The sequence below is a fragment of the Pocillopora damicornis genome, chromosome 13 (assembly GCF_964200805.1).
Source record: "Pocillopora damicornis chromosome 13, jaPocDami1.2, whole genome shotgun sequence".
NCBI classification, from domain to species: Eukaryota; Metazoa; Cnidaria; class Anthozoa; order Scleractinia; family Pocilloporidae; genus Pocillopora; species Pocillopora damicornis.
In genome coordinates, this window is record NC_142682.1 from 13,940,523 (window position 1) to 13,968,247 (window position 27,725).

The 27,725-nt window shown below is 37.0% G+C and overlaps 4 protein-coding genes and 1 pseudogene across 7 annotated transcripts; 3 read left to right on the forward strand and 2 right to left on the reverse strand.

The window, feature by feature from the left end:
• Positions 1-5,502: 5,502 nt before the first annotated feature.
• LOC149035604 (uncharacterized) lies at positions 5,503-8,074 on the forward strand (annotated as a pseudogene). The gene is made up of 4 exons (XR_016182364.1): positions 5,503-5,625; positions 5,972-6,023; positions 6,207-6,241; positions 7,610-8,074. The product of XR_016182364.1 is annotated as an uncharacterized LOC149035604 (transcript).
• Positions 8,075-9,055: 981 nt separating this feature from the next.
• On the reverse strand, positions 9,056-12,014 carry LOC113679518 (uncharacterized). Its single transcript, XM_027196489.2, has 4 exons — positions 11,813-12,014; positions 11,279-11,333; positions 10,189-10,223; positions 9,056-9,660 (listed from the first exon to the last, which is right to left on the reverse strand). Exons 1-4 carry the CDS (start codon positions 11,933-11,935, stop codon positions 9,187-9,189), a joined length of 687 nt encoding a protein of 228 aa, XP_027052290.2. The 5' UTR covers positions 11,936-12,014; the 3' UTR covers positions 9,056-9,186.
• A 2,015-nt stretch (positions 12,015-14,029) lies between these two features.
• On the reverse strand, positions 14,030-18,562 carry LOC149035605 (uncharacterized). Of its 3 annotated transcripts, XR_016182365.1 has the most exons (6): positions 17,906-18,562; positions 16,868-17,114; positions 16,409-16,479; positions 15,795-15,898; positions 15,421-15,530; positions 14,030-14,881 (listed from the first exon to the last, which is right to left on the reverse strand). XR_016182365.1 is itself a non-coding variant. In XM_089191769.1 (5 exons), exons 3-5 carry the CDS (start codon positions 15,799-15,801, stop codon positions 14,516-14,518), a joined length of 483 nt encoding a protein of 160 aa, XP_089047895.1. In that variant the 5' UTR covers positions 15,802-15,898; positions 16,409-17,114; positions 17,906-18,562; the 3' UTR covers positions 14,030-14,515. The 3 variants fall into 3 exon arrangements, 2 of the variants coding, with proteins under 2 accessions (XP_089047895.1, XP_089047894.1); XM_089191769.1 differs by having other exon boundaries at positions 16,409-17,114; XM_089191768.1 differs by lacking the exons at positions 15,795-15,898; positions 16,409-16,479; positions 16,868-17,114; positions 17,906-18,562 and adding an exon at positions 15,755-15,782.
• A 1,041-nt stretch (positions 18,563-19,603) lies between these two features.
• On the forward strand, positions 19,604-23,107 carry LOC113679519 (ficolin-2). The gene is made up of 4 exons (XM_027196490.2): positions 19,604-20,576; positions 20,897-20,942; positions 21,299-21,679; positions 22,108-23,107. Exons 1-4 carry the CDS (start codon positions 20,247-20,249, stop codon positions 22,371-22,373), a joined length of 1,023 nt encoding a protein of 340 aa, XP_027052291.2. The 5' UTR covers positions 19,604-20,246; the 3' UTR covers positions 22,374-23,107.
• Positions 23,108-23,575: 468 nt separating this feature from the next.
• LOC113679520 (mitochondrial import inner membrane translocase subunit TIM16) lies at positions 23,576-26,995 on the forward strand. The gene is made up of 6 exons (XM_027196492.2): positions 23,576-23,637; positions 23,709-23,793; positions 24,724-24,812; positions 25,339-25,392; positions 26,184-26,249; positions 26,445-26,995. The coding sequence occupies exons 1-6, from the start codon at positions 23,635-23,637 to the stop codon at positions 26,541-26,543; spliced, it is 396 nt and encodes a 131-aa protein (XP_027052293.1). The 5' UTR covers positions 23,576-23,634; the 3' UTR covers positions 26,544-26,995.
• The last annotated feature ends 730 nt before the right edge of the window (positions 26,996-27,725 follow it).

A 27,725-nucleotide genomic window follows, 5' to 3' on the forward strand; every position in this document is an offset into this window, starting at 1 on the left:
CGCACTGCCAATAGGCTTGTAGTACAAGCTTGTACTCACAGAGAAAAGGGTTGGTGCAAGTCCACTTTGTTTTTAGCTGGCATGTCTCATCGGGTCACTGGTGGATCGATTTTGGTTCCAGAGTTGAATCGGCGAAGCAGTTATTTCATTTTGTGTAATTCCTTTGCCTTCGCCGTCATCAGGTTACACTACTGGAATCCAAGACCATGCTACCCACGGGGTCCACTGAGCATAACAGGAAAATTACACTACGAGGGTAAAGACAAGCTGTCTTCTGAGAAGAGGTTTAATCGTATCCAACTTAATACGGAAGTTGCGTAATGCATTTATTTGCATACCCTGGATGTCAGAATATGAAGGTAGGGCTTGGCAACAGATACATTCTGCATAGAGATATCAGCTCTTTCACTGCACTAAATGCTAACAAGTACACCTGTCAGTAAGAATGATCAATTAAACTACAGTGAAGAATCGTCGTGGTGTGAGGCAACCATTGACAGTAAACTCAATCTACAAGTCGACTTAGAGAAGCTTCATACTACCTTTTCTGTGTCCACGCAGGGAAATTCCAGTGGAGATAAATGGGTAACGAAATACTCACTGCAATCATCCAAGGATTGGACAACTTGGACGAACTATCAAGAGGAGGCGAAATTGAGGGTTTGCTTTCGTCAAGAATTTTTTTAAATAATCACTTGTAGGTAATTATTTAATGTTGATCAGTGACTTCAATCTGCAATGCAAGCTCCAGCCTGCATATCACATGCAAGTAAAGTGACATTTTCTGAGATATGGCCATTTAATGCGTAACAAATATTTCAATTTCCTCTGGTTTTTCTTTGTTCTTTCTGTCTATGATATTTGGATAAAGAACCTTAAGAGGTTTTAAAGGAGCAGCTTCCAACTGGACATAAAAATAGAAGCATACTCCATCAAAAGAGCAGTGTATGAGTTGTAAAGCTAAACCATTCTGTCTTACCATTGCTCTAAAAAACCCTATAAAGGACAAAATTTGAGTTTTTCAGGATTGATCAGAATCGTCGTGATTTCTATGTATTTATTTCCTGGTTCTGCTAAAATTTTCAATAAAAATAGGGATGATTTACAACGAACCTTTATATGGGAAACGTTTATATTCGCTTAAGGAAAGGAGAATTGAACATGAAATAACTAAATCAATTCATGTTTCCGTTAGGTTCGTTTTTTTTTCGATATCTCTTGAGTGCTAAATCATGCCTATATGGATTTTCACCGCAAATAATGATCGAAACAAAGTAGTAAAACAAATTTGGTGCAGTGGGACTCTTGCGAGACGTTTACGCATCATTGTTTAAGAGCACCACGGCAAGAGTTGTTTGAGGATAGAGATCCATGGAGTGCCACTGACAAGAGGTGATTCCCATGTTACGTGCTATTACGGTCTGTCTATCGCCTCCACCAAAATTTCATTATCATCCGAAAGTAAAAATATACTTCGTTTGTCCATTGTTCGAGCAGTCAAACAGAGGCTAGACTATAAAATTCTGTTGTAAAATTTTACTGTTTTTTTACATTTTGCACGACGGCGTGATGAAGTCGCTCGTATGCTTGGCCGAGCTGGCAGTTGTTATTCTATGCGGTGTTTATAATGGAGTTGCCGGTGAACAGAGAGGGAAATATGGAAAAAAAAAAAAAAAAAAAAAAAAAAAAAAAAAAAAAAAAGAACCAGAGCCACACAAGGTACTCGTGACGATAGCCAGTCTAAGTATATCGCGGAAATTAGCCCGGCAAGAATTGCGTAGCACGGGTAGTTAAAGGCTCTGTCATTTGCCTTGACCACCGAGACGAAACGTCCGCGTTAAACAGTTGTGGAATATCACAATAAAATCAGAAAAAGATTTAATCTTTCTCTAAAAAAAACCCCTCATTTATTGTTCTACGTATTGGAACAGTTGAAAATTTAACCTTTTCTTCCTCACTCTACGCTAGACACGGGTTCGTAACTTTGAACTCTGGTGCATGCGCAGTGTTTGACCGTTGAGCTGCAATTTCCTAGGAACCGACTACGGACAATACAAATTAGGAAAAGCACACAAATGATGGTCACGCTAGTACTGTACAGTGGCGCTGATTAAAAGAGGGGATTAACAGTCAGAAAGAGTATTTTCAATTACAAGTAGCTACATTTTAAGCAAACAGCGAAGGTACAGTGATGCCTACGGTTCTGCTTAAAAGGACGAGGTAAAAAAACAAGAATACTGACATTTTGGAGTTGACGTTTCGGCGTTAGTCCATCGTCGTTCGCTAATAACTGAAGATGAAGGGCTAATGCTTGAAACGTCAGCTTTAGAAACTCTGCGGTGACCACTTTACATTATCAACTCAGGGGACTACCCAAATGCACAAAGTAGAGTACAAATAACACGAGAATAGTGCAAAATACTATATCGAACGGTTGGTTATCTTATACTGTAAAAAAACCTGTTTAACCGGTTGCTTTTCCCGCCTTATACGGCACAATTCGCAAAAATACTCAGCGATACTACACACTAAAACGTCTATGGGCTCCTGGATATTTATATATCCCCCCACCGAGGCAGCACCACTATCTATTTACATGCCTTTTGACTGAAACTTACCCCTGCTCAACCAGGATGTATTGCGAGGGTACTGGCCTTTCTCAGTCTTTTCTGTTTAACAGAAAACGAAAGATTACCGTGTGAGTAGTATTATTCGACTAAATATTTGCGCTTTTGATCAAGAACTGGCTGTTTATACCTTCTTCTAGTTTTTCAGGTGTGTATCGTCTATTTTCTTCGTATTTTTGTTGTTTCATTCCGCGTTCGCAATTATGAAACCATCGGGAAAAAGGTCTTCCTGCGCTATGGAAAGCCGCCGTATTGTATGGCTGACTAGATCAATTTAAAAGCATAGAATAATCATTTCAGACGAGATGTTTGCAGTTGTTATCACAGCAAAAGGAATAATGATGATGAAGTTCAGATATTATCAGAGTATTCCAAGTCTTAAATTTTTTTTCCAATTCAGTTCAATTTTTTATTCTTAAACCACATTTTACTTTGATCCCTTTTGTTTCCATGATTCCTTTTCTTTTTTAACACCGACTCCATTTTCTTCAGGAAATTATCTGATGATCTGGTGATTGTTTAATGAAAGCTGGGTACAATTTCAAAGCTTCAGTTACACGTTAAGCAATTAAGTGTTGTTCTTGACCTATTAAAACTCATACAAAACGTTAGGCGAGCAAATCTTGAACTCTATCAGCCCTTGTAATCTGGCTTACATATGGCTCTCTTGCAGCTGCAGCGGTAGCACCTTGAAGGACGAAAGCACGAAGTAAAAGCACATGGATCGACGTTACATTCAGCTTGCTCTAAGCATCTCCTACACCAGGGTGTCACTGAAGAAAAGAAATAATGCCTCAAAAAATGTTGTTTATTTTTAAAGAGCTAAGGAATCTATACGAACTTGGATACATTCTTAGTCTTTTTTTAATAAGTTCCTGATCCGGTAGATAGGCAGACTTCTCCAATCCCCTTTGAAGTCTAAGGTTTTACCACATCCCATGCACTTTCAATGAAAGCAATACATTGACACAAAGAAAGCAATTTCAAATTTCATTGGACAAATATCTTGACTTCTTCGTTTATTAGGTCATTCAGTCTGTCGGTTAACATAAAAAGTGCTATTCAACGTTTTGAACTTCTATAAAATTCCATTTTTTACAGTGACTTTACTTGATCCACAGTGACAAGGATTCGAATTCCGTGGTCTCCATTCATTTAGCTTGGATTATGGATCACTTAGAGAAGGATGAAATCCCAGGATGCCATTTTTTGTTTAATCGTAATGACTAAGCAACTAAACTGAAAAAGGTAACAGAAAAGAATTTTATCACTTACCGTAAGGCCTAACTCTAAACTGTGAAGAAAATAAAATTTGTATGGTCAACTTATCTCAAAATTCAAAAATTCAAAATTAGCTGAGAAGAGTATGCCCTTCTTGGTTTCGTCGAACTTCGTTTTTTCAACCTCCCAAAAACCCAGTAAACGATCTAAGACTGATTTCCCTTCCTCCTTGCCTCTCGATCTTAAATTCGTGATAAATTTAAGCAATTTGATCTTCCTCATTAGCTTAGAAAATCGAGTTTTCATAATTGGTCATTGTAATGACGGTCAAACTGATATAATATAAAATAATATGAAGTGGCAAATTTCACTAGCAAGGAATGTTTTCAAGTAGCAAACTAACAGGACTAATAATGATGGTTTTTTGCCATGTATTTAGCATTTATTTATCGAAGTCGTACCGCACTACTTTGTAAGGATGCGCGGCAAACAATCAGTAGCACCACCAAAATCTTCGACATCTCTCCTGTTAGGAAGGTAAAATCAGAATGAGAGATTGAAATAAACTCAGCGATTAAGTGTGATGATCTGAATCAAACACTATAAAACTTTGACGATAAATCTGCTGCTTTTGCAAATCACGCAAAATATCTATTTCAGAAAATGGTCTCCAATGCTCTATGAAATGATTGTAATTGCAATATTTCTCAACTTGAATTTCTTTTAAATTTGATTCAATACATCAAGGAGATATTCATCGGGATTTATTCTAAAAACGTATTTAATGCCTTTCAGTTTTGATGCTGGAACATGGCATTATACATATCATTAGCTTGTGCTCAATTCCCATGTGAACATTTGCCTGCACGTAGAAACATCACATATTTCAATGATGCTGATTAGAGATTTCATAGCAGTATCAATTTCGTGAGCAGTGTGAGATAGAACCGAAAAAAATCAACAACCCAGTCTGAACAATCAAGCTGGCGTGCAAGCGGGAAAAATACATTTTTAACCCTCCAAAATCTCTACTTCAGCCCTTACAATGTGCTGCAATGCCCGTCAAAACGATTTTAATTCTAATCAAACTTGTCAACTTCAATTTCTTTCAAATTTCATTTAATACATGAAGGAATATTCATCGAGAATAATTCTAAAAGCATACCACTATCTTGTGTTTAGTTCCCATATGAACATTCACTTGCACATGGAAAAAGGACATATTTGAATGATGCTGATTATAGATTTGACAGCCATATCAATTATTTTAAAAGCACAGATTCCTGCTCAGTCAGTTTATATTTGATTAAATTTGAGAGTTTGCGAAATTGAAAAAGAATACCTTTGGAATTTATTTTCCTGAAAACGACTTGACAAAGCTATTAGTGCTTTATGTCATTCTAATAAATAATTTATTGAGCTGCTTTCATGTCTTTAACTTAAATGATGATTGTACTCATTTGATACTAGACTTGATTGGAATCGGGCAAGCGCTGAACCTTTGGCCGTTTGGTATACGAGCCTTGATTTTGAATTTGTTTCTTCTATCTGTGTCTTACCGTAGACTGAGATTTGAGCTTTGAGTTAAAAAAAGGGAAAGGTGCCCTAAATAAATTGCCTTTTTTTACTTTTTTTTTGATAGAAGTGCAAAATGATGAAGATAATCCTGCAAGCGCTCTTCATTGCTGCAGTTTTTAGCAGTATTTCTGCAACCTTTTCGACAGGCGCAGATGAAGAATCGTCGATTGCCTTGAGTGATTTAAGCAGTCAGTGTCTGGTAAGCAATGTTCTCTTCTCCTCTCAAGGTTGGTACAAAAGCGGTAACGAGTGACGAAGACCTAGGACAGATGCTTATCAAATTATTCTTAGAAATCTCTCGTTTCAAATTCCCAAGTTACAGTTTAGCTTTTCACAGGGCTATCAACATAAGACGCCAAGGAGAAGCTAGGGGATTTTTGACGAAAGTGAACTTCAGATATGACTGCTACTTTCAAGACCAGAAACTGTTGACGCATGTTCATCATATCTTTTAAATAGTATTATGTGCCATAAGTTGAAGTAATAACAATTATTACAGGTGTTTAGAGGACTCATTTTCAGTGCTTTTTTTCTTTTTTTATCAGAATGAGGCTCTTCTTTGTTTCTCAGGGAAAGGTCTTGTAAATCATGGTCAAGGTGAATATAAAACGAGTAAATGTTGTTTTTGCCCAGTTTTTTCTTTTTTGTCCTTTCAATTGAAAAGCAAACTTGTGAGAATATTCTCTAGTAGATAGAAGGGGGAAAAAAGAGGCACTAGTGTTCATATTTTGAAATAAAAGGTGATGCTAACCTGCAAATCACATCTTCTTTTGTATGTAGTGAACGAGCCAAAGTTAAAGCATCTGGAAACGGAGGTAATTTAGTATACGACAGATTTTGGTTTCTTCTTAGATTTTCGAACTATATTCATCTAATACGACTGAAATACCTTTTAAGTCTCCGAAATAACGAACTGTAAACGGAGAATAAAATATAGTGTAAACGCTTGATAACCATCAAACGGGTGCTAGTAATTTTCTTCTACTCATGAGCAGTTTAAACAGACACCGGTTGACACCCATGAATAAGCGCAGCAGCGAAGAAAATTCTCCAAACATATTTCTCTTGGTACTGGCATACTATTTATATCTGGGATACATGGGTTTCGGCCACGTCAAAGTGTGCTATTATTTTAAAAAGGCACATTTTATTCAATTTTCCTTCGCGGTTTACAATCGTCTTGCATGTGTGGACTATTGTTAGAATTATTTTCTCTAACACTCGTTGCGGACTGGCTGAACCTTTTTATTTGCTTCTCTCTTTAAGTTGTTACAATAGGGACTAGCTTCAATCTATCTAGGAAAACTAGAGTCTCCGCTTATAAAGGTGTTACTGCGGATGACATTTCTAAGCCGTCAATCTTCCTGTGTCGCCATTGTACTGACTCAACCAGCGAATCACGCCTGACTACGTATTATAGTTCCCACACACTGAGTAAGCACTCAGGGTTGTCTACGCAGTTACAAAATCAATTTCTTTCCTAATTTTCATATCTTTACGGTTGAGATCGGCCAGAACAGAAACGAGATCGTCAACATAAAAATCACAAATAACCTTTGCGTAGGGTATTATTTATAGCTGAAAGTGTATTTTTAATAGCAAATCACCTTTAAAGATTGTTACATAACAACATCTTGGTCACAAGAGTTTAAGAAGAAGGGGGCTCACAAGTACCGCCCCCAAACTGCTTCTTGTTGCGAAAACATGAGGGACATCACCTGTTTACCCTTAAATTACCTCTGGGAACACGAACATCAAGGTGTCGAACGCGACATATTACCAGGGAGATTTACTCTTCCTGGACTAACAAATTAACTTACTTAAGAACACGGCCTATCACGAGTTCCATGTCAACCTCACGATTACAACGAAGAAAACGTGACTAAATTCATAAGAAGAACGTGATTAGACTCAACCTTTAAGACAAGACCACCAAGAAGGCGTACGAAGCAATCAACCTGCCCTTTCTATAATTTACTTTAAATGACTTAGAATAATATAATATTTCCATTTCTTTTCCTTCTAACACCAATACAGAAAACCCTTACGATATTATAGATTAACTATAATTGTAATTTTATCATTTAACACTATTGCTTTGTTTGGAACTGAGACCAATTTGATCTCTTGTCTAGTTCAAACAGTACACCAAGGAAATTGCTTTTTTTTTGTTGTTTTACTAGGTTGCTGAGCTGAAAGCCTAGTTGGCAAATGCTAGCCAGCCAGGAGGATTTGCGGCATTAGACAGCAACGCCCGCCTGCCTCAAAGCCTCCTCCCAGCTGGCTATAACCAGTACTCGGCGTTCGACTTGGCGTGGCAGTCTCTGGACATGACGGCTGCAGCAGCTTGCAGAGGTAGCACTCCTACCGGAGGGTGAGGGTGCTGCCGAAACAAGGTGATGGTGAGGAACCAGGCAGATTTAAAAGACTGCGTGGAAATTTTTGCCACGAGCTCCTTTCCAAACTGTGATGGTGAAGTTTCCATCTACGGGCGAGAGCGCAAAGCTTCTGAAAATGGAGAGATAGTGGGTTCTTTCTACAACAACGAGTGTGATGGTGCTGCTAACAGAGGGAGTGAGGCGTCCAGTGCTGATCAAGGTGTTATGAGTTCCTCCATTTACTTTAGCTCCTGTTGTTGCCGAAAGTAAACAAACAACAGAGTAAACAAACCTTCCAGCTACATAGTGAAATGAAATGAAATGTATTAAATCGAGTCGAATAAAGTTGGCATATGAGCATTTGACGTCTTCTTCTTTACTAACTAGTAAGTCATACCATCCCTTTTACTCTAGAAAAGTTTATTAGCAAAAGTAAGAATTTCTAAAATTCCTCATGATACTTCATTCTTAACGATATCCGCTCCTGGTGTATGTGATTTAACTAGAGATGTTTTGGTTAAGCAAAATTGCAACAAGAGAGAAGCACCGATAGCAAGGATTCTGAAAATCAGGTTTAGAAACAATTTAGATGGAAAATTTGTATTGAATTACTATGTATCAGCATAAACTTGTTCGAATGGCAATCTCTTGGCGAGTAATATTTGGTTCCTCTACACGCACTGAGTCGGAAACTTAACCTTTCAGGATTTTTTCAATTTATCATTTTTTTATTTTTCAATTGAACGACGAAGTAATGAAAAATAACGAGATCGACCTTGCAATAATTATCTGAAGAGGGGATAACTGAAGCGAGAACTGAAATCATCTCTTGTATAACCATACAGCATAACGTCAAAGTTAACTTACGCGCTCCAGATCGGGTTCCATTTTAACTAATGGCGAATTCATTAAGCCATACTGCTGTTTTAAGAAAGGTTGTAGGACGTAAAAGTGCGCGCGTCAACCCCGAAAGGTACTGTGTGTAGTTTTGTGGTCACGGTTCCTTGACCTTAGGATTTCAGGGAATCTTAGAAAACGCCACTGTAAAGACGATTAATCGCAGGTTTCATGAATTTACTTATTTATTTAACTTATTAAAATTCTTTGATCATCAGACACCCAGATAACCCTACAAGACTGTAATGTGCATTTTTGTCCTTAAAGATGTCCTTTTCCTGCGACAAGCTAACGAGCTTTCTCGAAATAGGAACTAAAAGAGGGAAAAACAACAGGAAAGACAGCAAACGCATCTAAAACAGAACTGATTAACGTCTTTTTATTGAAAATACTACAAATGCATTTCTCACACTGAAACTCAATTCGTTTTTTAGAGAAACTAAAATCTGGGAGAGACGTTTCTTTTTCTGATTTACCGTTTTATTCTACTTTCGGCAACAGCAAAAGCTGTAGTAGGGGTAACCTTTAGGAAAGCGATTGATATCAGTAGTGGAGCCTGACACTTCACTCCCTCCGTTAGACGAGTGACTACAGCTATAGTTGTAGAAAGCCCCAATCCTTTCACCAGCCTTAGTGGCTTTTCCTGTTTTGCCATGAATGGACACCTCTGCATCACAGTTTTTATATGAAGTCTGACCACAGATCTGAGTGCAGCTCTTCCTGTTAGCCGTGTTTCGTACGAGAACAGCGTTTTCACAACAACCAGTCCCCCCTGAACTTGTGCTCCCCCTGCAGGCAGCGGCAGCCGCCATATGAAGAGCCTGCCACCCCAAGTCGTACATGGAGTATTTGTCGTAACCCGCCACGAGGAGTTTCTGGGGCAGATGGCCGGTACTGTCGAGCAAGGCGAAGCCGTTAGGTTTTCCTGCCTTCTGAAGTAAACCTTTCAGTTTTTCGACCTGGCAGGATTCAGAGAAGCAACGAACTTTAATAAAAACACAACGGAAAATAAGATAACAAATTCTATGGATCTAGAAGTTTAATTTGCTAATTTACTGCTTGAAATACATAAAATATACTCAAGGCGTTTTTTGTCGTGGCTCCTTTTGCCTTCTACCATCATGTCAGCATAAATTTAACAATAGCATTTAAGCAAACTTTTTCGCCATGCGCACCTCCCTACAAAACTTTGAATAAAAGCTAAAAAGCGAGTGAAAAGTAAAACGTTTGATGAAATCACTATAAAAGCTAATCTGGAACGCTAAGTGGAACCGAGCCACGTACCGACAAGGAGGTTTTTTTCTTATATGCTCAAAGGTCGAAATTGTAACTTGAGAATTGAAGAGAAGGTTTTGAGCCTATTCATAGATTTCCGACTAAAAAATGCAGAATGTCTCAAACTTCTTATGCTCTAGTTCTCAAATATTTTGGAAGGTGTAGCGACGCAACTTAAAAGGAATTTTAGTTATCTAGTAGTGACTACTAACCTCGTCTTCCAAAACTTTCAATCTGTCGCTATTGCCTGTAGAAAAAGATATTTAAAAAGAAGACTGAGGTTAAAGGGATCTTTATGCAACACTCTCATGAGTATTCTGCACTCTTTTCATAAGGCTATCGACTAAGTATTTTGAAAGTGATGTGTATCTTTCCTTTATTTGTTTGTATGTTCGCTTATTGATAAAGGTGCATCAGTGACAAGTTTTGAATTGATTGCGTATGGAACATCTTCCATAGCTTGGTCATACTTAAGAATTTTAAAAAAGGCAACTGACAGCTAATTTTCGCTTTTTCGGAATACTGTCTTAAGGCCTCAGGTGACACATCATCGTGCCTTTTTTCGCTCTGAAAACTTTCCTAAATACAGCTTCGTGAGTTATTCGCCTTAAAAGCTTCGAATTTGACCATGTGACCTGATACGTCACGCGTGTGCACACTCAGCAAAGTAAATACGGCGGATAGTAAGTCAAATGAGAGCAATTCAATTTCGTGGTCTGATTATTCGGATTTCAGGCCTCGATGGAGGGTGACATTAATGATAGGGCTTATGACCCTGCTGGTTTAAATCAAGCCCTGACGATTTTGAAGAGTATCAAGAGTTTGTGCGCCGCGTCGCTTCAATCAAGAAAGCGACGAATGGTGAGTGCATAACGCTTGTAAATAAAGTATCTGAAAATCAGTCGCTTATCAATCGCTTATCAGGTAAAGAAAACCAAATGTGCAGGCTCTTGAATTCCATAGGAGCGAAGTGTTTTTGTGCTACACGTGCGCACCTTCCGAAGCTTTTTTTGCACAGACTGTGAAAATATAAACATACACGCTTGTGGAGGTGCATTGGACGCATTCATTTTTGAGAGTAATTTTCCACATCATACACGTTTCAACGCGTTTGTATGGGTTTTAAGTTTTTCTTGTATTGAATTTGAAGAACAGCTTCTACTGTAAGACACAAGCAGCAAAAATAGCATACGCACATGTAGAAGTGAACATCTCCTTGACATTAACTTACTGTAAACCTAGTTTCCTCCTTTTGTGGTCTTTGTACATTGTTTATAGGCTAAAGTTTATGTCATCTCTTACCTGAATTTCCCTTTCCCCTGGGTTTGCTTCCAGAGAGACAAACAATGGCTTCAGTCTTAAAACGTTCAATAGGCAAACATTATCAACAAGATGTAAAACCAAAGAAGCAAAGAAAGTCGTTTGAATAGACAAAATTCATCGTCATATCCAGTTAGGGACAGGTAGAGAACGTTCGAGTATTCGCCATTTAGCATGATACTCTTCTTTGTGATGGCACACAAAAAATTGAAACATGATATTAAATTACTTTGGGGCGAAAATTCACTACATGACTGTTCATAACAGAAACACGAACTCAATTAATTGATTGAGACGTTTGCTGATAAAGATTCAGATATGTTTCTCATGTTTGGTGTTGCTTGAGAAATCTGGGTTTACTGTTCGCAGTAAATTACTGTCACATTCAGATTTTATTTAAGGTAGCATAATTTGCGCGTTACAAGAAGTTCGAGATGACTTGTATGAAACCAAACCGAACCACTTACGAGATTTCAGGCGATACCTTACATTCAAGCACTCTCGTATTTCTCTTACCAGGCATTGACTCTCTGGGCATTTTTTCAGCAGAGATTTTGTGTTATCCCTCAGATTCTTCGTTCCTAGCACCTCAGACAAAAATACTCCAAAGAAAAAAACTTTGAAAATTGTGAACTTCATCTTAGATTTTCTCGTTAAACTGTTATCTCGCAAATTAAACCGAACACACAGCGTTGCCTTAGTTGGATCAGCATTGGTAAGTAGAAGGTATGGAACTCGACAAAATATCATGTTTGCTGAGACAATGAAGGATGAACTTTACACCGCCACGTGCAGGTGGAAAACAATAGCAAATTGTATATTTTAAAACCACGAACGGGCAATTAAGTCCTTTGTGTCAAACTAGCATTGTCTCACCGTAATAGACAGGAAACGGAGCGCGTCGCGCTAAAAGCCGACAGTCAGTAAATGTTTTCGTCGCGCTGATTGTGATAGATGTAAGCTTATTACAGCTCGATATGCAGACAAAGTTTTGCTCCGATCGTTAACTGTGAGTTTCAATGAATTTCAGGGCTTTCTCTCTTTGACGGAAAAATGATCTGAAGGTTATGTTCCGCCAGTCTAGAGCAGGAAATAAGAATGAAATCGCTTAATCGGGAAATCGATTGCTGTCGCACATCACAACTTTCAAGAGAGGACAGTTTAATTATATAATAATGTTCAATAATCCTAAGAAATACATGCAAACATTTAGGACATAGAAGTAAAGGTCTTATACATAAATACGACCTCTAGAATTCGATGCAACGAAAATGATCTAGAAATAAATGAGTTGCCAATAGTCGGATCTTTGTGTTTGCGCACAGATTTCTGGGATCGCCATGCACGGGGCAAACACTTCAACTCACTAGAAAGGAAAAGTATTTGGGTGATGCTTATACAAGGGAAGTGTAAGTTGTCGTTTGAAAAAAAAAAATATGGAGTAAAATCTACCGATTAATTTGTCTCCATGCGCAAAGTTTATTGTGAGTTTGACATCGCAATAGTCTCGAAATTTAAGTCCAATTGCGAGAGTTAGAGATTTTATCATTTATGGTGTAAGCCTCAGCAGCGAAAGTGCTGGAAGATGGTAATCGATTCATTTTTAGATCGTTAGTAAAATGATTATGGATGAGCATCAGTTTCTGTATTTAGATCAATTGTCGACGCCGGCAGAGAGTCGTTGATTGTAGAAAGAAAAAGTCTTATAGAAGTTGGCACGTCTCTAAGGGGAAACAAACTGCTGGGTGTAGCACGCTTAATAAAAGGCACCACGGACTCTTGAGTTGTTCTTTCCGGTCTTCTTTAATAATTGTGTACTTACAGCAATTTACTTCGATCATTGTTCTTGTCCTTAAATTCTGACTGACTGGTCGACTCTGTTCGACACTATTCCTATCTTTGATTAACTCTGGTTGACTCTCTTTACCTCTGATCGACTCTCTTACTGCGAACCCCAGAGTACATAAACATGTATTCGTTATCGGTATAGGCATGAGTGAGGATGCTGACCAATACTGAGAACATGGAGGAATAAAAATTTTTCGCCAATAAAAAAATAACCCAAACACTTCCGCAAGAATGTCTTAAATGATCGACAACTGGTTCTAAGGCAAGGTCAGTAGACAATCTAAGCACGTACCAATGGAAGGCTTATCTGAATTCGTAAATTTAAAAAAAGGACGAAAATCACAATTTAATTACAAAATACCTCAAAAACTTTCATTTCTTTGCCGAACTTTCTACAGCTTTCGATAGCACAACTGAAACACGTATTGGTAAATATTGATTTTTACCGTTGATGATTTGTACTCGTGAGTGATGTTTACTGTTTTCACATGGAGAAAAGATATATTTAGGTGTCCTTAAACATGGATTAATCCTGTCTTAAACTCAGGTTTAATAAGTTTAAGTTGATGTTTAAGTCACTTATACCTAGATTTAAGTTGGACTTAAACCTGGCTTATACTATCTTAAGGCTAAAACTTAATGCAGGTTTAAGTGCACATTAAATGTGTCCAAAACATTCCTGTATGTTTAAGTACTGTTTAATTGAAGTAAACAGAGCTCAAACATTTAATGTTGTCAAAGTACCATTTAATGCAAATTAATCTGCTCAAAATTTGTTGCTTATTTTAGTTTTGAATCAAATTTGTGAAATCAGTGAAATATTATTGTTTTGTTGTTTCATTACTAAACTGCCACCCACCAGGTCACATATCACACTAAACAATATATGTTTCAAGTTTCTTTTATTTTAAATTCACTGGTACACATTCTTAAAGCTACTGCCTATTTGTAATTAACCCTTTAACTCCCAGGAGTGATTAACAAGTAACTTCTCCCTAAAATATCTTGAACTTATCCAGCAAAGAGATAATGAGAATTCTCAAACTTATCAGGTATAGGTCTTTGTCTTGATATCACACCAGATTCTCATAACTAAGTTACAGGGAAATATGTAGCAGCTAGAGAGGATAGTTACCAATCAGATCTTGGGAGTTAAAGGGTTAAAATGTCACACATACCTAGCTTATTTATGCTTGACAGGAACAAATTTTCCCCATCATAAGTCAATAAATTTAACAATACTTGGAAGAAACTATCCCTGTGATCTAGATGACAATAATTTGTTCTAACAAAACAATTACTTCAGTTTGCCATTAAATACATGATAAATAAATGAATAAAAAGTAAAAAAAGTGTTAAGTATTTTTTCAATCACGACTCTTTGTTTATCTGCCTGACAGCCCAAAGTGGGCCAGCAGGTGCAGGCCTCTCCGACATGCCACTAACACTCCTTGGCTTAGCCATTGCCCTGGCATGGGGGGTCAAATTATTTTTGTAGGTTCTGTCTAGCCTGGCTTTTGCATTTGTCAAGCTTGTTCTTTCCCATGATAGCTTCTTGGTTACATATCTTGCCAGTTTCTTTTCTTTTTCACCAGTAATGAAATCTTCTTGCTCCTCATAATCTGATTCTTTGCTACTCATATAATCAATGTAAAGGATTTCACTATAATACTGTTTTTCTTTTGGTGTCATAGAAGCTTGTAGCATCTCATAGGATGACTGACGCCTTTCCAGTTTCTAATGGAACAAAAAGCAACAATTTAGTCATTATTTAGTTAATAACCAGACCAAATTATATCTATGAAACATATAATTTATTGTCAAATAGAAATACTTTTCTAACTCAAAATGATATCCCACAAAAGATATAAAATATGAAAATAACAATCAGCAATAAATAGAACTCCCAGAAAAAATTCATGCTACAAAACAGTACTAAATTAAAGCAAACCCATGTTATTTGGTTAACTACCAGCAAGGTTGACTTTCCTAATTAATGTGTATTTGTACACCAGTTGTAAACATACCAGTCCTACTTACAGTGTATGACAAATTTGTGCATGGCATTGTTTCATTTTTTGTTGCTGTATATTATCCCACATTGTATTGTGGTACAATGCCATGCACAAATTTGCCACAGTATTAAACAACACTTGTTGTCAAACTGAATTGAAACGTTTGATTCAGAAGCCATGCTTCAGCCACACTATCTTGAAAATTTATTCTTGAATATAGGTTTAGCATGGCAAAAGCAAGACAACTTAGCTAGTCCTTACATTTAGCAAACGCCTGCTCCTTTTGCACTTTTCTTTATGCTCTTCATTTTTCCCTTTTCTTATCCTCTGCTCTCTTTCTTTAGTTGTTTTGAAGTACCGATAAAACTGAGCTGTTGAGTTAAAAACAATAATTATTATCGCTGCATGATATCCTAAAATTACAATACAATGACAAGTCTATGTGTATATGTAACATCAGCTTATGGATATATATTAATTAAAAGAATTAATGATGGTAATATTGTGTTTTCCCTCTCAGTTTTTAAGTTTTCTGTCCAACATATTTCAGAAAATTTGTTTGATTTTGCACAAGGTAAATGTTTCTTGTTCTAACTTGCACACAACATTAAAACTTGATTCCTGTAATGTAATACCTTCCATTTGTAAGTCAGTCCATGGGCAGCTTTCTCCTCCATGCTCTTTTTTCAGTACTTCTTTCACTTTTGTAAAAATACTCTAGTTTCTTTCTGACTGTGGACTGTAATAAAAATGAGAATGTTATTTTTGTTTTAAACAATAGCCAGAGGCAGTTATAATAATATTATTATTATTATTCAGCCAAAAAAGGAAATAATAATTCAAGTAAAGCAGTTATACAAGAGGGACAATTTTCTAATCACTGCTTGTACAGTGCAGAAGCTACATGCTTTTTACACCTTCAAACTGACATTAGGATTTCTGGTTCCTGGAGGGAAAAGATTTCTCAAAACAAAAATTTGCATGTATTAATCTATCAGCAACATAATAGTTGAAATAACAGATTCTAAAAGTTTACCACCTCCTACTCCCAATTTGAATATTTTACACTGGCCCCAGACTCTAAACACTGGCCTCAAAACAGATAACTAACAGTCCCTTAGAAGAAGCTGGTCAGAGAGATATTTAGTTCTTGGTGGTAAAGTTTTAATTCTAATATCTTGCATGCCATCTCTCTTAGTGCCTTGCTATTTAAATACATCATCTTATGTATGGTAAAAAAATAACATACTCCTCATCAATGATGAAACCTTGTGTCACTTTTTTTTCTACCATCTTTTTGTAGATGAACCGAAACCGTTTCTGGAAGATAATATGGAAGAACATCATATGTCAAAAGTCAATTCAAACCACAAACTTGTTTATTTCTTTAATCAGGGTCAGCAGGGTTTTTGGGTAAACAGTACACAGTGGAATTTTAAACTGGGTAAACAGTATTTTTGCTAAATGCTTGCAAAATAGGCACAAGAATTCAGCACAAGGATGTTCCAACTTTGTGATAAGCACTAGAACCAACATCTACACATATTGTGCTTTAAGTTAACACAGAACACGCGTGATGGCGGAATGGCGGTGTCTTTGAAGACACGTTTTATGCTTCTGATACACCGCAACTGAAACTCTCAAACACAACTTAACGGTACTAAAGTTGAAAAAATTTATATCCTTAAAGTAATTAAAGAATATTTACCCTTAAGTCATTTGGAATCACAACATTTGATTCTCTGCGAGAGCTTTTAGAACGTTTGTTGCCTTTCTTCTTTGCCTGCCCTTCCAGACTCGCAAGTTGGTTCTTCAGCTTTGCATTTTCTTGCCGAAGGACTGCATTCGTATCTTCTAGTTTCTTTTGCCCTTCGAGAATCGAATCAATCCTTCTACTCATTCTTTCCATAAGAACAAGCTGTCTCTCTTGAACTGGATCGTTTGCAGCCATCATCCTACCGAGGAAGAATCCAAACACGTGCCCGCAACGAAACGAAACTCGACCGAGTGAACGAACGACAGTGAAAGATCAAATATCCCGCGATTATAGTTTTGGACATTTGATTGGCGTTCATACGGTATTTGTCATGCGCATAAGGATCTCGGCCTCACTCTGGGGACGAGACATACCGCGTCCTCGATACAAACGCGCGCTTTTCAACGTTCAGTTAGAGATGTCTGGTGACGTTTGCAGTTCAGAGCTGTTTACTTCATGCTCAGAAACCCCGGTTTCCTTGTTCAGCAAAACCAATGCTTGGGAAGTTTTATTACCCTTTGTGTGTGGGACGCAAATAACTTTGAACCTAGAGCATCAAGCTACTTTTTGCCTGTTTATAGGATACACAGTCTTTTTGCTGGAGCTTATTTAACTCTTGACAATGTAAAACTCATGGCAGTTTGCCCTATTCCACGCCGTGCCATTATTTTACCAGCCAGTTATTAACATCAATCTACATTCACATGTCGTTGTTGTTTTTAATATATTTAACAATAAATATTATTCCCCTTAGTGGTGGTGGATATTTAATGAGCTGTGAAGTATATACCAAACCAGTGAGATAAAAGAATTATAAATTTATATCTCAGAACACTGCAAAAAAAAGTTTTTCACACTTCAGCTTAAGCTGGGAAGTGGATAGCACATGCATGTACTATCCTGAGTTTGAGTAGCCAATCAGAGCATGCAAAAAACACTGTCCACTGGTTTGGTATATACTAAAAATTATATGCTTTTGAAGAAATGTACCTTATTTGCTCAGGTTAGTCAAATTCCCTGTGCAACCACCTTCCTTTAGTGAAACAGTTTCCAACACAAGAAATCAAGTCTCTTGTTCACAATCAACAAACACAGTTTCATTACCCAAAGAATTGAAAAAGCAATAAAATCAGTAGCGTGAAATATTGTGGCTTTACTAAATACATAATATTAATATTAATCTATGATTAATTCATTGAAGGTTGCTGGAGGCTGCTCTCGTATGGTTTCTGGTTCTGGTGAGAGATTATGTCAATAAAGTAGACTTGGTGTACACCAAAAGATTTGATGTGTTTTTAAGGTCCTTAAACACGGCATAAATATTATGATAAATTTAATGTTGTATTTAAGGCTCCTTTAACTAGACCTTAAATCTCCCCAATAGGTTTAACGTTAGATTTAAGGTGGTTTAAAGTAACCCTAAATCCTTCAAAGGATTTAAGTACGGTTAAAATGACTTAAACATAGCTTAAATCTCAATGTCGATTTAATTTGCATTTAAGAATGCTTAAACCTCGCCTAAACAAAGGTACATTTTTAAGTCATGTTTAAGTTTAGTAAACATGGCTTAAATTTGTCTTTGGGTTTAATAGTTGTTTAATTTTACTTAAATGACACTAAAATTTGGCATTTTACCCAGTGTTTCTCACTTAATATATATTGTTCGCATGGCTGTTAATCAGTATAAAAATTATAACTTAAAACTTCTATTGCCATTGTGCATTCGAGAGTCTTGTGAACCATGAACAACGAGTGAATGCAACTCCTGTAAAGTTTCTCTTGGTTTGTCCAAGGTCTATTCGCCACAACTTGCCCCATTATCCGGAACTAAAGATGATAACGATAGACTTTTGGCCTCCCGTTAGCCAAGCAAGTACCCCGAGTGTAGTTTCCCTAAGTTGTTCATTTACTTAATTAGTTTCCAGTTAATAGCCCCAGCAGCGAAAAAAAAAAGGATCGTCACAAAAGGATCCGTTTTCTAGCAAATGAGTTACGATTTATGACATTGACGCCTTGTTTTCTTGTCTTAACCTTAAAAACTTCCTCCTTCCCTTAAACATGATTTTCTTGAAAGATGCTCCGTGGTAGGGACGAAGATGGAAAAAAACCCTCGAGGAGGATAGGAACAAACCCCCTGAAGCAAATTTCGACAAAGTACTCGATAACTTGGGGAAGGACTTTTCCTCTTATGCGGAAGCCTGAATCCTGAGAATATTTAAAGTAGCGAGTCGAAGTTTGATCTATATGCAATGTCAAACAAAGCTGGTTGCAGCAGTTTTATTCTCATGCCGCGCATCGAAGATGCCGACGTACGACTGAGATGAAAATCAGAAAGTTACCTAAGACTGAGTCACCAAGAAAGCAACTCGAAAATGAAGAATACCACGCAAATTATCAAGGACCAAGGACACGCAAATTAGAATTTCACCTTAAAAAAAAAAATTCAAATTTCTTCAAAGGCTGAAAAACTTATTCGTTTGTTTCTTCTTTTTTTTTTTTTTTTTTTTTTTAATTATAAGGGGTTTTGTGTCATGTTTATTCAAGGGTGAAAAAGGAAGTAGTGAAGTGACAAGTCAAGTCATCTCAGAATAAGTATTAATAACAGTAAAAACTCAAACTAACAGCACTTTAAAAAAGCAATAGGACACAAAGATAGTAAGCACTAATGTTGTAAAATTTTACGGTTAACGTTAATTTCTTGGTAGTTTTGATAAATTTTGGTGTCAAGTTCTTTTTTATCAGTTTAAAAAGTAATCAGATGACAATAAATATCGCCGTCACTCAAAAGTCCCAAAATTAAAAATTAGCATGGAGTGAAGTGTTTTTTGTTTTTCATCCGGTACTCTTTTGAAAGGATAGGTAATTAATTTTTATTGAAAACGCGACGCTCCTCTGAAACATAATGTAGTTTTCACTTAGACGCGAAGAAAAGAATCCCTGGAATTAATAATAACTAAGGAGACCTTTTTGAGTGGATCTTACCTGGTCATTATAGGATACAGCTTCAAATCGCTCTTCTATTATTTTACCAAATGAAGCATAGATTATGTCGCGCTTGAAAAACAGTCATTATATTTTGCAGATTGGACCGGAAGACAGATAAATAGCGCTAGACTCACAGTGGACCAATGAAAACAACACAAAGTACGTGACACCTTGTTAAGTACATGTCAAAAGATATTTTTCTTTAAAGAACATTAATTAGGCGCCCCAAAAAGTGTCTAGTAAACGAAAGAAACTCTTTGTGAAAGGAAGTTGAAATCATCTAAAGTAAATTTTCACTTCTCTCTAGAAAAACAAATTTTGATACTCTTTAAAACTCTCTATCGCCATGGATTCTTCAGTAGTGTTGTCTCTTGTGTTAACATTTTCTTTCGGTCTAGAAGCAGTGAATTGTTTCATGTTTCGCTCGATATCCAGTCATGCATTTAAGGGTCTCATTTCGCAAACGCTGTTCGACTTAGATTGGCTGAGTTGTTTAGAAGCTTGTAGCCGAAGTGAGACATGCGTGTCTTATAACTACAACTCGCTGACAGATACGGAAGGAAGAGGAAGTGTATGTGAATTGATCAGCGGAGGAAAATATCTTGGCGAGTGTGATACGAGTCATCTTGTGTACCAAACTGGTTATGTGTTTCACAGAATAAAACTCAGCAGTAAGGTATGTCAAAGAGTGCCCTGTTTTGCTATAAGGAATTTTATTTTACAATTAACAAGAGCGCAACAGTACAATTGAGTTTCCCTCTCTAGTGGGCGATTGAAATCACCAATCACCTTTCGGTGCTGTGACCATGTAAACTATTCCTACCCGCCTCTAAGATGAAGGAATACATAAAATGAATGATTAAAAACGAACTTTGTCTTATTGAGGTAAACTGTGTAGCTGAAATGTCAAACTAAATAACGGACCGCTGAATGACTGAATTCGACAGAAGAGACGGTAAAAGTCTCACATCCTTCACGTTTTTCTCCCTTTTTCAGGAAGCAAACGGAAAAGTGCCATACAAAATTGCAGTGCAAGATAAAGGTAGCACTGAAATATTTTCGATTTCATGTTTATTTACCTTCTTTTACCCGCAATCGATGTTATAAAGCCACACCACCTCGAGCGAAATTAAAATTTTTTTGTTGGTAAAAATAACATCACTTTTATTTGAATTACCTTGAAACTCTCCCACCAGCTGAGCTGATGTATTACTATTTCTTTCATACTATTATTACTTTTTTTACTGTTTCCCGTTTTGTTATGTATTTTCAGTAGTGTAGCTCCTTCCAAATCATCATAAATCATCCTCCAACTCATTTCACAAGTCGCCATAGTTTGAGCAGTTTTTATCGTGTGTGTTCTTTTTCTTGCTGTGATGATTCATTTTTCCTTGATAGGCTTTACAGACTGCTACGAGTTGTTGCAAGCGGGAAGAACACAAAGTGGAGTCTACACAATCAACCCTGATGGAAAAAACGAGTTTGAAGTCTTCTGCGATCAACAGACAAACGGTGGTGGGTGGGTTGTCTTCCAAAAGCGATTCCATGGCTTGGTTGACTTCTTCCGCGACTGGGCGAGTTACAGAGTTGGATTTGGTAACTTGACAGGCGAGTTTTGGCTCGGTCTTGACAAAATACACCGACTGACGTCCCTGAAACGGACTATCTTGCTCGTAAATCTGGGTGATTTTAATGGAGCCTCAGCGCACGCCATGTACGACAGATTTCAGGTGTCAAGCGAAGAAAACTCATTCAAGCTTCACCTTGAAAAGTATTCAGGTATATACTGAATTAAATGACGTTAGCTAATATCAGGAGCAGGGTAAATTTAGCTTTAAAATATGTGCCGTAGATTTTGAAAAAGTACACGATGTATGCCACTGAAACAAACTCCATTGTATACCTCCAAGGGATTCAACTATATAAGAATAAAGAGGGGAAGAGGGGATTCTTTTTCCTCTTAAAATAAAAATTAACAATTCTAATTCAACTTGCAATTTCCTTCTTTACTTGTTTATTCTTTGGCGGGAGGGGATGAATGACCCTTAGCCTACATTGCTGGCGCTTGAAACAAGCGGCGAGGCCACGAGAGGCTTGGGACGGAACCGGTAGCTTCAAATGCTACACCTCTACATCTCTCCTCCCTTTAGGATTCACCGCTTTACTAAACACTTATGTGTCTGAAATTGACCATATCGTCTTTGCAGGAACAGCAGGTGACTCCTTGAAGTGGCACAATAGTTTACCTTACTCCACCAAGGACCACAATACTGGTGACTGCCCTGATGAAGAATGTGCAAAAATGTACCACGGAGCGTGGTGGTATGGTGACTCCATGCGATCAAATCTTAACGGCAAATACTATATGACACCGATTGCACCAGCACACGATGGTATCATCTGGGCAGGTTGGAGGGGATTTAATACCTCCTTAAAATGGACAGAAATGAAAATGAGACCATGCCTTGACTGAATGCCGATCAGCTAGCTAACTGGCTCTTCTTGCAGGAAACCATTCTCCTCCTAAAGCACCTTACGGACACATTTACACTGAGCCGAATAAATTGAAAAAGGGAGTCTTTAGTCTCAAAACGCCCTGCAATTTTTCTTTCCACAATACAAAACGAATGAAATATTACAAACGAATGAAATATTCACCGTTCATACTATGCCGGATTTATTGTATATTGAAGCACTATCAGTAGATAAGCTTGAACATATCCCTTAGAAATGCACACGATGAGGGCAAATAAAACAAGTAAACAACAAAAACAACAAAAAGCAAAAATAGATAAACACTAACGACAAAACTGATAGAAAGAGACAAAAGATAACAGAAAGAAGTAAACGATCTAAAACCTAATACGCAAAATAAAATAAAGGAAAAAAGAATACAAAGAGGTAACATAAGCGGTGGCTAACAGCGTCATGTTAGTTCTGGGTTGATGAGGACAGTGATCGAGTCAAATCGCATAAATGAAGTTCTTTTATCAAATTTCTTCAGCGTTGTTTAAACCGAGCCCGAGAAAGTTTTTCGACCCGTTGAGCTCATGAAGAGACAAAATGTGGAATTGTTAACCAGCTCTTGATAATTCAGAACAAGTTCCCGTAGATGATACGTAATTGCAAAATTAGGGTTGAGTGGGAAATGCAACGTGTGGCAAGAGGTTGTATGTGGTGTAAGTAAATCAATTGAATTTTCAACTCCGAATGTTGCATTTCTAGTGTTCTGGTTAGTTCACTCAACTCCGGTTATCAGCTCATATCCCAAGTCAGCTTATGTACTATCTGATGGGAGCTGAAAATAAGACCCAAATGTCCAAAAGTTTAGGATCTAATGAGATCCAATAAAACATGTATTTCATTTGTACTTAGGGGATACGAGATTGCTTATTGCCAACTCATATCCAACGCCCTCTCGGGATCAGTCGTCGCTAACATAGCATAAAGAGGGACTATAGAGAATTGATTGCCAATTAAGTGTTTATGAGCGGGGGGAGGAGAAACATTTGAATATTACATAGCCTTATCGGGGGATCAGGTAAAATGAACGGTCCTTAAGATGGAATGAGGCGAAGATTGCATTTCGCGGGTTCTTACACGCCAATATCAGCTTTGAGAATCTTGCAAAGGACTGGAATCTACATTAGAGCCGCGGTAATCTGGGAACTTATTGCGTAAAAAACATGTCGGAATGATCGTGTATTGAGTAGTTCGATCATCCCTTTCAAAAAATGGTGAGTTTTTTTCGTATTTCCAGAGTTAAAGTCTGTGCTCTCATGGTTAATGAACCATACTCTCTTCTCAGGCGAGATTTATTGCCCAAATAATCATTCTCGGGGGTCAAGTTATCGGACGAGCGTTTGCACAAGCCCTGCGTCAGGAGTTTCAAAGTAAGTGATGCAATAAATCCATATTTGCAGTCGTTTAAAACGCACCTTACGGTTTCTCTATAACTATCTCTATTTAAATGCTGTTATAACTTTTTTTCTGGCCCATTAAGTACATGAAGGTATCATAGATATTGGTTTAACGCGACATAATGAAGCATTTTGAGCGAAGACATGCTTTCTTGATATGAATGTGCACTTTAACGTCATTTTAGCAACGTGGATGTACCCCCCTTGAAATAGTCGATTTTGGGGATTGTTTTGTTAAAAAGCTTTGCGTCGGAAATAAACTCAAAATTCCGGAAAACCGAGGGTAGTTGGCTCTACCTTTAATATTCAGAAATATTTTGACTGAGAATTCTACATTAAAAAAAGGAATTGTTAAGATTGCAATCGTACTCTTGTTTAACACATATTATTAAATTTTCAACTCTGAAAACTATATAGCTTATATTCCTAGTCACCTTAAATGGAATGGCATTACACCAACTGTTGGTTACAGGATTCAATAAAAATTAATGACACAGTTATTCCATTTTCACTTGTTGGATATGAGATTTGACACAGCTCACTTGGCACTACACATCTGCAGCTCACTCGGCACTACACAACTTGTTGGTGGCTTTTTACCATCTCATATCCAAGGCACACTCATGGAATTTCAGTTAAATGATTTGTTTACTGCTGGTGTACAATGTAATTATGGACTAAAATTGCTCAGCACTAACTCATTCTCATGATTTGGTATTCTTTGTAAATTGAAAGAGGTAGGAAAGAGGGTAATTCTACTGTTTGTTTCAGGGACCACACTGTTGTATTCACAAGACTTGTTTCATTTACAAGTTTTTCATCTGGTTGTAGATCTGTTTGCTTTCATTTGATAAGTGTCTGTCATGAGAGGAAGCTGTATTCATTTACTACCTTTTTTTTCAGGTGGAGCTGCAGCTCAGAAAGCATCAAAGGGTGCCCAAGAAGGTGCTAAAAGAGCAGCCTCAAACAGTGTTATGGGACTGAGTTTAGAGGTACTGCAACTTTGTCATTTTAATTCTCAAGTTAACCTTACACGTCCTAACATCAGTAACCATTTTCTCCATACCTTTCTAGACTTATGTGTCCTTTAATTGTGTAAAGGAGAATTCATTTATCAATTAAAGCTTATTAGGTTGGCTCTTTGTTTCTTTATTCTCATAATACAAATGGATGATTCAGCAGTATTACTGAAAAGAGAAATTTGGTTTAAAGGGTGACCTATTGCTCATATGCTGGATGTGTTCTTGATTGAAAAGGATTGTGCATGGTATGTTCAATGAATACGTCATAGTTTTCAGGAAATAATTAAAAACTTAGTTACAAAGTATGTGGTACATTTTCCAGCCAATCAAATCACCTCTGTAAGATGAGAGACCTCTTGAAAAAATCTTGTTTACATGTAGTCTATAAACCCATCCAATGATTTCTTGAAAGTGGTGACCAGCTTTTTACATACATGTATGGTAAGGAGATGAGGATTTAATTTATATTTTTGTTGTATCAAAAATTTATTGACAGGAAGCTAAACAGATCCTCAATGTTCAAGATCTGAACTCAGAATTAATTACAAAGGTACAGTATATTTGCCTCACATTTCCAATTTGGAAGACAAATTTGAGAGATCTTATAGCTGAGTGGTTTGCATGGTTCATTTGGATTGTAGATTTTTATGTTCTAGCACTGCTTAGGGTAATAAAGTGTGCTTATCAGGGGGGGAGGGGAGGGGAGGGGCGGTTGGGGGTATATTATGGTATTTTACGGAGACTGAACTCAAAAGGTGCTGGTTTCCATCCAACCAATACCGTTAATTTCTTTAGGATGTACTTCTATGTCAAATGCTGCTTTCAAAGATTACTTTTTGAAACCTGAAATCCAGAATTATTGCAAGTGATGAAAATTGAGTCACCTTAAGGGTAGAGAAAAGATGAAAACAGGGAAAGAACACTTAAAAGCATATTACGTTTTGCAGTGCTCATTTTTCTTTTTAATTGAAGCAGTTTTCATTGTTTTGAAACAGGGGATACTGTTTTTTTCCCTAAAAATGTACACTCTTAATTTCATCATCTGGGCTGACTGTTTCTGTTTTGTGAAGGTTTTGGTCATGCTAAAGCGGAAGAAAGTAGACCTATGTTTTTGTCTCAAGAGTATACTACAGTTAATCTTTGTCTTCGTTCAGACTTTGATAAAAAACAATTAAGATTTTCCAGGTGAACTGCATATCTTTAAACTCATTGGGTTGAGCATTGGAGTGCAGAATCTGTAGGTCTGAGGTTCAATTCATCATGAGGATTCAACCCTTTTTTAATTCCATGCTCATGACAAGACATATAACATCTTTCTTTATTTTCAACATATTTTTACAGAATTATGATCATTTGTTCAAAATCAATGAAAAGAAGGCAGGAGGATCATTCTACCTACAATCAAAGGTACAGATATTAAGATTGCACCAAAAGAACTACAACATTAACAACTAAACCACTCAAACAGGAAAAAAACAAACAAATAGCCAAAAACCAACCTCACCTTCATCAACATTTGAAAAATAAAAATAATATCTGGACATGTACATGTGAGTAAACAGGGTAAAGTGTATTTCTGTTTTTGTCTTCACCTCACTGTAGGTATACAGAGCAAAAGAACGACTAGATGAGGAGTTGAAAATGCAAGAAAATGAAAATGACAAGCAAAAACAGAACAATAGTGGTGAATTTGATACGTGACAGTTGTCCCATATGAACATTATAGCATAGTGTGGTACTTTTTGCCTTGGATTCTCCACACAAAAAAATAGCAATGTCAATATTCTGCTGTCTGCATTTATACAATGACATGCAGTCAAAGTGCAAGTAATGAAATAGTTCTTTTTTAGTCACAGGGTTACTTGTACTACACATACCACAAAACTATATGCCCCTAGCTGTATGTGAGAGAAAAGAAGTTCTGAAAGGAATTTATGGCTATCTTTTCTCGGTCATTGATTTACATTCTATGCTTGATTCTCTTCTTTCTTGGCTTGAAAGGGAAATTTTGTGTGCTTTTTAGTTATTTATCACTGTACAGTACAGCTTTAGTTGTTCATTTGTAGCCACTGATACTATTCTAACAGCTATAGCCTCTTTCAAGGGTGGAATATTGTTGAAAGCTATTGAGAATAAATGTTGATTTTGTGACATTGCTGCTTTGTTAAAGTTCCACCCACATGTGGATCACTAAATATTTGATTACTACATGCTGTATTGAGGTTGGCTTGTTGGTGTACTTAAAGTTTTTTTTCCTTTGATGTCAAATACCTGGGAGAAATGTATATTCTTTGCTTGTGATGCTACAACAGTCATACTTGAGTTTCTGCTTATGAATTGGGATGTAGATCTCATCTGTGTTGAAGTTTTATGGATGATAAGGTAGCTACTGAAAATAATAGTTTGCTGGTACTGTGGTTTTGCTAAAATAGAACAATAAAATGTAAACCTGTTACCCTTTAACCCCTAAGAGTGACTGGTATCTAATTTCTCCTTACCAAATCACCCCTTAATCAAACATTAAGGTCACGAGACTAAAGGAAGTGATCACCAACTAAAGAAGCTCTTGATTGTTAAACAAATTCTCCTTGTCAGCACCTTAGGACATGTTTAGAGAACAGTATGGAGATTATGCATACTGATGTTAGGATGTACAGGGTTAATACGCCTTTTTTTTTTTTTTTTTCGTTTCTAAGGGTCATATGAACAAAGAAGTAAACCCTTCGATGATACATGTATGTTAAAAAACTTGGCATTTCAACGTATCCTTTCTTTGACTCCCTAAGAGTGACTTGTGTCCAATTTCTCCTCACAACATCACCCCTGAATCACGCATTAAGGTCACAAGAGTAAAGAAGTGATCACCAACTAAAAGAGCCCTCG